This window comes from Otolemur garnettii, unplaced genomic scaffold (assembly GCF_000181295.1).
Source record: "Otolemur garnettii isolate 467f Iridium unplaced genomic scaffold, OtoGar3 scaffold00044, whole genome shotgun sequence".
Lineage (NCBI taxonomy): Eukaryota > Metazoa > Chordata > Mammalia > Primates > Galagidae > Otolemur > Otolemur garnettii.
This window is the reverse complement of record NW_003852439.1, coordinates 8,657,441-8,669,792: the sequence shown is the minus strand read 5'-3', so window position 1 is coordinate 8,669,792 and position 12,352 is coordinate 8,657,441. Positions and strand designations below refer to the sequence as shown.

At 40.0% G+C, this 12,352-nt stretch overlaps 1 protein-coding gene across 1 annotated transcript in view; it reads right to left on the bottom strand.

Moving 5' to 3' along the window:
• Positions 1–12,352, bottom strand: part of LOC100948930 (ATP-binding cassette sub-family A member 17-like) — a 137,500-nt gene that overhangs the window by 53,010 nt on the left and 72,138 nt on the right. Inside the window, exons 10-13 of the mRNA XM_023513859.1 lie at positions 9,089–9,261; positions 7,701–7,844; positions 5,247–5,376; positions 3,945–4,099 (exon numbers count right to left, since the gene is read on the bottom strand). Of these exons, the coding sequence (XP_023369627.1) occupies positions 3,945–4,099; positions 5,247–5,376; positions 7,701–7,844; positions 9,089–9,261 (602 nt within the window). The remainder of the gene's footprint in view (positions 1–3,944; positions 4,100–5,246; positions 5,377–7,700; positions 7,845–9,088; positions 9,262–12,352) is intronic.

Below are 12,352 nucleotides of genomic sequence, written 5' to 3'. Positions count from 1 at the left end.
ACTTCCTGATTTCAAAATTTACTACAAACTACAGTAATGAATACCTGTGCTACTGAGAGAGGATACCAAGAAGGGTGAGGTCTAGGAGAACAGGTCTTCTCAAGGACACCACAAGATTACACCTGCAGGGTCCTCTCCATGGTGATTCAGTTCTTGGGAATTTGTAAACTTAACTTCCTAGAACGGAAATTTCCAAGTTCTGTGAAATCCCGTAGTTCTGTAGGGGCTGGAATAGCATCTCCTGCTTGATTTAAACTGGCCAATGAGAAGGGTACCTGTGGGGTGGAACTTTTTGACTGTCCATAAAAAGGGAAAGACCAAGCCAGTCAGGGAGCACGGTCATTTGGAATTCTATACCGTAAGCTCTCAGCTGGTGAATAAAGCCCTTCCTCTTATAAATGTGGTGTTTGGCTGCTCTTTCTTTCCGTTGGGCCTCATCTTCCTGCAACACTACTGGCCTAAGGACAGACATGCAGAAAAATAGGATAGCATTGAGCATATAGAAATAGTTCTAATTTGTGTCTACAGTAAGGTGACCAGACGTCCCACTTTTGGCAGGACAGTCCTGATTTTTAACAATTTGTCCCACGTTCTGTGTCATTTTAAAAAAGTCCCGATTTTTGGAAAGAATGCATGACATGTAGGGAACAGCGGGAAATGGGAAGGGAATATACGGTTTTCCCCTGCTGAAAAGGTTAATGTAACTCCATTTGGGAATACAGAGGTTAATGTAACTCCATTTGGGAATGAAGAGGTTAATGTAACTTCATTTGGAAATGAAAAGGCTAGTGTAAACTCCCTACTCCCCTCCTGGACAAGGTATCAGAAGGAGATGGCTCCCTCCCTTGCTTCTAGGCAAGGACAATTAGCTCAGAGGGAGCCAAACTACCTGGAACAAACAAGTACCCTTGTAAGGTGACCAGACGTCCCACTTTTGGCAGGACAGTCCTGATTTTTAACAATTTGTCCTGTGTCCTGCGATGTTTTAAAAAAGCCTGGATTTTTGGAAAGAATGCACAACAAGCTAAGGAACACAGGAGAACAGGAAGGGAATATACAGTTTCGGCTGCCATGTGGCTATTTCACCAGGATATGCGTTTTATATTATTTTTGTTAATTTTATAATGTTAAACTTTAATAATAACAAATAATTGTTGAGAACTGATTATCGAGAACTGTTTATCAAAGTTTGCATTGTTGTCAGGCCCCACCTCCCCAATGGTGTCCCACTTTACTAATGTTAAAATCTGGTCACCTTAGTCTACAGTAAATTGATTTTGATAAGGGTGCCAAGATTATTCAAAGGGGAAAGAACAGTCTTCTGAACAAATGGTGCCGAGATAACTGGCTATCCACACTGAAAAGAATAAATGTGGACCTCTGCTCACATTGCATATAAAAATTTACTCATAAGGGATCAAAGACTTAAATGTAAGAACTATGAAATCTTAGAAGGAAATACAGGTGTAAATCTCACACAATGGTTTTTGTTTGTTTGTTTGTTTGTGGCCAGGGCCAGGTTATGAACCCACCACCTCCCGCATATGGGGCCCTACTCCTTGAGCCACAGGCACAGCCCACACACAATGGTTTTTAAAATATAATATCAAAAGCATAAATATGATCATCAAAATATAAAACTTCTGTGTATCAAAGAATACCATCAATACAGGGAAAAGAGAATCCACAGAATAGGAGAAAATATTTGCAAATCATGTGTTTCATAAGGGTGTGGTGTGTGGAATATATTAAAAACACCTCTTACAACTCAACAACAAAAAGATAAAAACCCAACTAAAAAATAAGCCAAGGACTTGGATAAATATTTCTCTAAAGAAGTATATAAATGGCCAATTAGCACATAAAAAGATAGTCATCAGGGAAATGCAAATCAAAACTGTAAGATACTACTTTATACCCATTTTTTTTTCTTTTTTATTGAATGGTAACTATGTACATTAATGCACTTCTGGGGTACAGTGTGGTGTTTTCACACACAATCCGAAACACTTCCATCAAACTGGTTAACATAGCCTTCATGTCATTTTCTTAGGTATTGTGTTAAAATGTTCATATTCTACTCTTAGAAAGATTTACTTGTACCCTTGTTTTACACCCATTATAATGGCAGTTTCTCAAAAAGTTAAAAAAAAAAAAAGAAAAAAGTTAAATACAGAATATAGGACCCATGAATTTCACTCCTGGGTATTTACTAAAGTACTGAAAATAGGTGTTCAAATAAAAATGTAAATGCCAATGTTCAAAGCAACAGTATTGGCAACAGCCAAAGGGTGAAAACAACCCAGATGTCCATAAACTGATGAATGGATAAATATTCAACTAAGTTTTGAATGGATATTATCCAGGTATGAAAAGGAGTGAATTATTGATACATGATAAAATGTGGTAAATCTTAAAAATACTGTTATGTGAAATAAGCCAGACACAAAAAGCCACATATTTTATGATTGTATTTATATGAAATATCCAAGATAGGCAAATCCATAGAGATATAAATCAAATTGGGGTTGCCACACACTGCAGGGAGGGAACAATGAGAAGTCACTGTGTATAAGTTTCTTTTGTGGGTAATGAAAATGTTCTGCAATTAGATAGTGGTGATGGTTGCATAATGTTGTGAGTATACTAAAAACCAGTGAATTGAACATTGTAAAATGGTAAATTTCATCTCAATAAAAAGTGAAAATTAAATGTAAAAAATCAGCCTGGGCATGGTGACTCACAGCTGTAATTCCAGCACTTTGAGAGACTGGAGGTAGGAGGGTTGCTTGAGGCCAGGAGTTTAAGAGTAGCCTGGGAAACATTGTGAGAACCTATCTCAATAAAAGAATTAAAAAATTAGCCAGGCATGGTGGTAAGTGCCTGCAGTCCCAACTATTCAGAGGCTAAGGCAGGAAGATCCCTTGAACCCAGGAGTTCAAGGCTACAGTGAGCTATGATAGAACCACTGACTCCGGCCTGGCTCAAAAAAAAAAAATAAATAAATTATATATATATATATATATATAAATAAAATAGTTTCTAGAAATCCTTTACCTCAGAAATCTTGACTCAAATGCCATGCCTCTCCTCCTTCCTGAATGTTTGGGTAATTATGTCCATAAGAGGTTTCTAGATTGTGACATAGTCAGAAATATACTATTTTGTCTCTGCCCTGGTTCCTGACAGAGCTCCTACATGCCTTATAATTTCCTAAGTGATAGAGGTAACTAGAAACATTTTGTTTTAATATTTGGTCTTTGATTTAATATTTGATTTGGTTCTTAAATCTCTTGGAACTTCCTAGGTGACAGGAATGTCTTTTATTCTAATGAGGTGACTCTTGGTAGGCTTTTACATAGCTTCAGGATGGGAACTGGTCACCAGAAAGACCAATGCATGATTAGAAGCTCCCCTACCCTTCAGGGAGAGGGGAGGGGCTGGAGATTGAGCTAATAATTGATCATGATGAAGCCTAAACTTCAGGTTTTGAAGAGTTTCTAGCTAGTTGCAAAGGTCGCATGGAAGTTCTGTACCTATTTCCACATACCTTGACCCATGTACTTCCTCATCTGGTGTTCACCTGAGTTTTGTGAGCTGTTACAGCAAATTACTGAACTATGGAGGGGATTGTGAGAACCCCCAACTGACAGCCATTTGGTTAGAAGTATACTTGACAACCTGGGACTTATAACTGGCACCTGAAAGGGGGAGCATCTTGACTGATCCCTAAACCTGTGGGTCTGTGCTAACTCCAGGTGTGTCAGAGTAGAACACTCAATTGGTGTCTGGAATTGGAGAAAGTCACCACACATTTGGTATCAAAAGTGTTGAGAGAAACATGAGGCTTCAAACTTTCCCAGGTGGAATCACAGAACTGTGGTCTAGTCACTATTCCCAAGAATGCGGGCGGAGGAAACAAATACCTGTTATCATCAACTCACCTGAGCATAGAAAGAAAGATGTTCTGCTACTGTGAAGTTTTCAAATAAGATATCATGTTGGGGGCACCAGCCTAAGCTCTTCCTAATGTGAAACATGTCTTGTGAAATTTCATATCCGTTGACATAAGCCTGTCCACTGGTAGGGGGAATAAGACCTAGAACAAGTAGAAGACACGTGGTAATGTCATCTTCAGTAAGAGCACACGGCAATACAAAGCCTAATGATACCTTTTGCTTTGTTTGCTTGTTTTCACACAGACTATCCTTATTTTATTTCTTTGCCACAGTCAATGAGTAACATCCAAGGAGTACATGTTCTATATATTACAATCTACAAGTTCACAAAGGGAATATTAGAGATAGGAGAGGTCTTTCCAATATGGTTAAGTGAATAAAAGCAAATGATACTACTCTAAGTATTAAATAATTATTTGGATGCCTAGCAAATATGATTAAGGAGACAGTATATTGAGAATTTAACCATTTTGTTTGTTTTTGGAGACAGAGTCTCACTTCATTGCCCTCAGTAGAGTGCCATGGCATCATAGCTCACAGCAACCTCAAACTCTTGGGCTTAAGTGATTCTCTTGCCTCAGCCTCCCAAGTAGCTGGGACTACTGGCGCCTGCCAAAATGCCTGGCTATTTTCAGAAATAGGGTCTCACTCTAGCTCAGGCTGGTCTTGAACTCCTGAGCTCAGGTGATGTTCCCCACCTTGGCCTCCCAGAGTGCTGGGTTTATAGGTGTGAGCCACTGCACCTAGCCTTTGAATTGAGATTCTTAAAGGCAAGGTCTATGACTTATCTCTGATTCCTAATAAATAAATGAATGAAAGAATTAATGACTACATTCACTACCAAATGTGTCCCAGAGTAAAACCTTGCAGTCTGTTCCCTTGTATATTAACTTTGCCTTTATTTTAATTTCCTTATTTAAGTATATTTTTCAGTTTGAAAAAGGCAATAAATTCTTTTCTTTTTTTTTTTTTTTTGAGACAGTTTCACTATGTTGCCTTCAGCAGAGTGCTGTGGCATCACAGCTCACAGCAACCTCAAATTCTTGGGCTTAAGCAATTCTCTTGCTTCAGCCTCCCAAGTAGGTGGGACAGCAGGTGCCTGCCACAACGCCCAGCTATTTTTTGTTGTTGTTGTTGTTGCAGTTGTTTAGCTGACCTGGGCTGGGTTTGAACCTGCCACCCTCCGTGTATGTGGCTGCTGCTGTAACCACTGTGCTACGGGAGTCAAGCCAGCAATAAATTCTTACTGCTACAAGGTTAGAAAAAAAGATGTAATAAATAACAAACCTATGAGCATGAAGCAGGTGGAGGTTTTCCCTGCTCCATTATGTCCCAGAAGAACAGTGATCTGTCCTCTGTATAGATTCATGGTCAGACCTTTGACTGCTATGTGCTTAGTCCTTCCTCTGTGAAACACCTAGGAAAAGGTGGTATGGAAGTCAAAGGTGTGACAGATAATTTAACATGTACAAACAGAAGAACATTTCTGAAGAACCTATGATAGGTTCCACACCCACCAATTTCCTTTGAAAGTTCATCATCAGGAATCCAAGTGGAAATCTTAAATAGGGAGCCCCTTCTTTTAGTGTCTAACTGGCTGTAGTACTTAGGAAGCTGACCTGGAGCAATCCCATGATCTCCCTGACCTCCGGAACCTGGCAACTGAGCACTTAAACCACAGAGGGTCTAGTGCCTGCAGCATGAACAGGCCTTCTTACCTCTGTTTCTGAAGCTATGCCTTGCTCTGTACCGCTAGGCCAAACCTTTGAGAAAGGGCACCTTGACACTTTTGCTGGAGATGTCAATCTGGGGAGGGAATCCCAGAAAAAGCAGCCTATTTTTCAAGTCAAATGTCTCTAATATTTCAAATACCATTGATTTTTTAATTCTATAAATAATTCATACATAGAATATAAAGAAGATAAAAATAAAAATCTTCTATGTCAACCCCTGAGATAGTACAGAATTTTAATATATATGCCTTAGATGATTTCTGTCCTAAATGGCATTTGGGCTGGACTTGGGGTCTGGAGTCCAGACACTATAGTTGAGTGGGACTTAGATGTTACTTACTCCACAATCTATTGACAGCTGTCCCTTGGTATATGTGGGAGATCAGTTCCAAGATCCAGTGTATATCAAAATCCATGCACAATCATGCTCCATAGTTGGCCCTGTGGAACCTGTGTATACCCTCCATATACTCAGGTTTCACATCCCTAAATACTGTATTTTCAATCAGCATTTGGCTGAGAAAAATCATAGTATAAGTAGACCTACACAGTTCAAACTTGTGTTGTTAAAGGGTCAGCTGTAATTATGTTTGGGAGCAGAGTGCTACTGAAAGTAATTTGGCAACCTCCCCTGCTCCCATTTCCATTTGATTATTTGTCTGTTTGCTTGTCTGTTTGGAAAAACAGGACCAGTCTGTTATCCTAGTCTAGAGGGCTGTGTCATAGCTCATAGCAAACCCACACTCCTGGGCTGAAGGGATCCTCCTGCATTAGCCTCCTGAGTAGCTGGGACTACAGGCTTGGAACACAGCACAAAGCTATTTTTTTCTATTTTTAGTAGAGATGGGGTCTCATTCTTGCTCAGGCAGGTCTCAAACTCCTGGCTTCAAGCAATTCTCCTGCCTTGGCCTCCCAGTGTTCTAGGATTAGAGGAGTGAGTCACTGTGCCTCAATTGTTTTAAATCAAATATGATAATCCTGTTCCCTGACTTCTCAGTTTTCCTTGCAGTAGAGGCAACCATGTGACAGAATCCTCAGAACTAAAAATAAGGGGTATTAGGAAAGAAGGAAGTCTTGCCAAAAGAAAGCATTTTAATTCTTATCTCTCCCCTTAGAACAGTTGTTCTCGACCTTCCTAATGCCGCAAACCTTTAATACAGTCTAAAGGGGTCACAACCCACAGATTGAGAACTGCTGCCTTAGAGGAACTAAGTATCCATTTTGTAGCCATGAGATGATAAGCAGGAATAAAAGAAAGCTAACAGGCTATAAATGGCCTGGGGAAAAATCAATCAATCAATCAAAAGGAGCTGTGGTCTGGGATAGTTTTATTGAATAGCTGAAATAATACCAGAATCATCTGCCTTAACTGTTTTTTTGGGTGATAAAAGAAATGAAAATTCCTACAGTAAGTTGGGTGGAGAATCAAGGATTTCTAACTAGCACCACAGTGCATGGAGGAGCTGGAACTAGCACCCATTTCAGGATCTACTTGATTCCACAAGCAGAAGAAGGCAGCACACTGCCATGTCCTTCACACAAAATAACAATGCTCTCCACAGTATGACACTCCAGGCACATAGCTTATGTCCAGGCATGCTGTTATGGTAGTCCTCAGTCAACTCAAGGGTCTCCACGTGTGAGGGCTCAGCAAACCCTTATGAAAGACTAAATGCCTCTACTACATTTGAAAGTCAACAGTGAAATCTGGTTTAACAAGTGATTTCATTATATAAAAGCCATCTTTTAAATGGCTGAATTCCAATCTCTCCAAGATGAGAAGTGACTGCTTTAAAGAGACATGACATCTAGACTTTCTATCCAGTCACTTAACTTTATGACAGGAAATGGGACATTTCAAGTTATATTTATAATTTTGAGGATAGCATAACAGAAGAGAATTTAAATTTTCACTAACAAAACATACCATGTAATAACCGTTAGAATAAAATAGAAACTTGTATGTACTATTTCTTAAGAACTTGGGAGGAAATTTGTGAGCTGATACCTTGTACAGATCCTGAATTTCAATTCCTTTGATCAAATCAGTAGGCTCTTTCTGAATAAACTCACTTTTCAGAGCTTTTACAGGATCTCTCATATTCAGCAGTGATCGTGTAGCAGGTATAGGTTTTCCATGCCAGTAGGAGGGCTGGAGAAGAGTCAACTTACACATTAATCATTTAGGTGAAGTGACTTCCTTTTCTGGAAGATAAATATTTTGGTAAATTAGAATCCCCCCTCCAGCCCTGCAGTTTACTTGTTGTATCAAATATTTAACGATGCCTGGAAAAGTTAAGCAACACTCATAGACTCACTACTAATCAACTGCATTCCAACCTACAACCTATGGTCCTGGGATGGAGTTACAAAAGATGACTCATACTCAGGCTCCTGGTGTCTTAGGGAAGCCATTGTGTCAGCACTCAGCATCCTTGTGGGTAGAGGCCTGGAGAAATACTGAAATTAACTATCTGTACATTTCCCCCACATTGCATGAAAGGCAAGTGTGGCAGCCTCTGCAGAGGTCCCAACTGAGTACCTGTGTGATTTAGACAGGATCAGTCATAGGAAGACCATGAAGGAAGGCCACCAGATGCTACTGTGGGAGGAGTGAATCAGGCATGAAGAGCTCAGCTTTGTAAGAAAAACTTGATCATCATAGGAGAGAATTCTGAGAACTTTAAGAGCTATCTCTTGCCAGGGCCCTGGGAATCACAGAGGTCTCAAAGAGCTTCAGGGCTATTTCAACAGTGCAGTTAAATGGGGAAAGAGCCAATGTTGAGAACTTTAGCATGTTGGGAACATGTGGGTCTGACATTTGAGAGGGCACATGTAAGACATCCACAGGTACTCTCAGGGGTGGGCAGCCTCTGTATGGACTGATGCCAGGCATGAGCTGTGGGGTAAGAGTCAGAGAAACTTAGACTCACTGTTAATTATGCTCCATTGGCAACCATACGCTAATAGGTTTAGGATGTACCCAGGTTAGAGACTTCCTGTAGTTTGAGATTTGAATCAGAACATCACTGAGAGGGATAGGAATACTGGTGATAACAATGTAAAGTCTGGGTTGGCACCTATAGCTTAGTGAGTAGGGTGCTAGTCACATACACCAAGGCTTGTGGGTTCAAGCCTGGCCTGGGCCTGCTAAACAACAATGACAACTACACCTCCAAAATAGCCAGGCGTTGTGGTGGGCACCTTTAGTCCCAGCTACTTGGGAGGCTGAGGCAAGAGAATCACTTAAGCCCAAGAGTTTGAGGTTGCTGTGAGCTATGATGCCATGACACTCTACCAAGGGTGACATAGTAAGACTCTGTCTCAAAAAAAGAAAAAAACAAAAACAATGTAAAGTCTCACACCAATCTATAAAACAGCAGCATTAGTACTCACCAGGGCAAAGAAGTACCAAGGCTTGGGTGTACCATACTTTCCTGGGAAGATGGACTCCACATACCAGGCCACCAAGCCATATAAGAAAGAGTCCAGTAGTAGCATCAGCAGTACCTGAGTGAAGTTAAACTCTCCGCTTACATTGCCCATGTTCCTCCATTGGATGCCTGTGCCTATTACAAAAAAAGGAAATCAGTCATTATATCAAAGACACAGAAGAATCTGGGTGTGGTGGCAGGTGCCTTAGTCTCAGCTACTCAAAGGCTGAACCTAGAAGTTCAAGGTTGCATTGGACTGTGATCACACCCGTGAATAGTCACTGCACTGCAGCCTAAACAACCTGGTGAGGTCTTATTTCTTAAAAAGGACAGAGCAGAAGAGTTACCAGAGTTTATCAGTCAGGGACCAATATGGGACTATTTGTGTCTGGGGCACTATGGGACCAATGCTAGGCACAGGAAAGGGAAAAGCTCAAGAAGTTTCTCCCATAAGATAACATATTTTCATTACCAAGAGGTGGAGATGTACTAAGATACACCTTCACACATGCTATCTGGAATGTTTTCCTACTCTTCCCTCACCTTGGTTTGGCTAATTCATACTTCAAAGGTCAGGGCAGACAGCTCCTTACCCAAGAAGGAGCCCATGTACACCACTCTCCTTGTCTGGGTGAGATGCTCAATCCATGTGGATCTGGAGCACCCTGTGCTAACTCACAAGAGGTCCTGCCCTGTGTTGTGAATCTGTTCATTTATTATTGTCCAAAATGTGTGTGGTCTCTGGGACCAGAGACTGTCTTGGGGTCTATTGTGCAGCAGACACTCAATATGTACTTACTTCATGAATAAAAGCTTGGGACCAATTCCTGGTATGTATGGAGATTCCCAGGTACGATTCCTGGTACGTATCCTATGTGAGCCAAGTGTTCAATCTGAATAAAAGTCAACAAAGCTTTCAAGATGCTACATACCACCCCTACCATGGCAGCTAGGGACTTTGTTAATATGCAGATTCTGATGAGGTATGGATGACTGGACCCAGGATTCTAACAAGGTCTCTGGAATTGCTAATGCTGCTGGTCTTTGGACCACACTGTGAGGAGCAAGAGAACCAGGTGACCTCTGAGGTCCTTCTGGTACTGAGATTCTCTGGCTTGTCTGTATGTTTGGACCAAGAGCTTTGCCTTTCATTCTCTCTTTGGGTTACAAGATCTTGTATATCCCAGGACTGATTCCAAAGCTGCAGCAAACATTAGGTACGCTCAGTTCATGAAAGCCAGGTACAGCCTCATGAAATACCAAGTCTGCATGTCCAAATGAAAGAAAGAGACAAAGATCCCTTCCTGCCTCAGTAGACTTTTAATTATCAGTTAACTTTATTTTTATTTATTGTGAATATTCATTTACAAAAACACACATAATTTAACAATTACAAAGAAAATACCTATGAAAATTGACTATCAAGTCAATTGCCTATCAAGCCCCAAATGTACATACCCCTAGCACGACCTCATCCTTACATTGATGTTCATAGGCAGCATATTTGTGCTTGCCTTTTCTTATCCACTCTAATTATTCTCTTTAATTGAATATTTAGATCTTTCACATTTAACATGATTATTGATTATCTGGACTAAAAGCTATCATCTTGCCACTCATTTCTATTTGTTCCATACTGACGTTTCCTTTAACTTCTTTTTCTGCCTTTTCTTACATTAATGGAGAATTTTATATTCCATTTTATCTCCACTGACTTTTATACTTCTAAAACTTTTGTATTGCTTTAGGGTTTATAATATACATCATCTATAATTAGTCAGAGTCTATCTTCAAATAATATTATACAACTTCATGTATAGTAAAGGACCTCAAACAATTATTCCTAATTCTCACCTCCCATCCTTGGTGCTATTGTTGTCATACATTTTACTTTTACATAGCTATAAACACAATTCATTGCTACCATTTTTGCTTTAGACAGTCAGTTCTCTTTTAAAGCCAAAAAAAAAATAATAGACAAAATAAGTTGTATTTTTTATTTTCAGTGCTCTTAATTTGTTTGTGTAGATTCACATTTTTTTTCTGGTCTGATACTCTTTTTGCCTGAATAGCTCAATATTTCTTGTAATGTCTTCTACAATTCTTTGTTCATGTTTCTTGCTCAAGGGATTGTTTGCTCTTCTTTTGTTCATTAGTTTGAGTTCTCTGTAGATTCTGGTTATTAGGCTTTTGTCCGATTTGTAACATGTGAATATCTTCTCCTATCCTGAAGGCTATTTGCTTTAGTTGTTGTGCTCTTAGCTGTGCAGAAGCTTTTTAGTTTGATCAGGTCCCACTGATTTATTTTTGGTGTTCCTGCAATTGCCAATGGAGTCTTCTTCATAAAATCTTTTCCCATCAAGAGTTATTCCTACACTTTCTCTTAGAGTTGGTATTGTTTCATTTCTTAGATTTAAATCTTTTATCTAGCATTAGTCAATTTTTGTAAGTGGTGAGAAGTACAGGTCCAGTCTTTTACATGTGGCTAACCAGTTCTCCCAGCACAACTTATCAAACAGGGATTCTTTCCCCCAATGTATGCTTTTCATTCTTTTCATTTTGCGACAAAGTCTGACTCAGTTGCCCCCTAGGGTTGGGTGCCATGGCATGTAGCTCACAACAACCTCAAACTCTTGGGCTCAAGTGATCCCCTTGTCTCAGCCTCTCAAGTAGCTGGGACTACAGGCACTTACCACAATGTCTGGCTAGTTTTTCTTTCTTATTTATTTATTTATTTATTTATTATTTTTTTGAGACAGAGTCTCACTTTGTGGCCCTCAGTAGAGTGCTGTGGAATCACAGTTCACAGCAACCTCCAACTCCTGGGCTTAAGCAATTCTCTTGCCTCAGCCTCCCAAGTAGGTGGGACTACAGGTGCCTGCCACAATACCTGGCTATTTTTGTTTTTAATTTATACAAACGTTTAATTAGCTTTATTTACAGAGCAGGGATTTTTCTTTTCAGTCTCCAGTGGTGTCTAGATAACGTTGTTAGGTAAGAATGCCAGTTTAAAAGAAATTTATGCAAAATTCTAAAAATAACAGATGTTGGTGCTCTTCAAGAAGAGGCAAGCTTGACTATATCAGCAGCTCTCTTTTTGTGCCTCAGTTACTCAGAAGCAATTCCGTTGCAGTCTCTACATCCCATGATTTTGAAGAAAAAGCCACTATTACTGCATTCCTATCAAAGCCCACAGCACAGGCTCGGCGCCTATAGCTCAACCGGC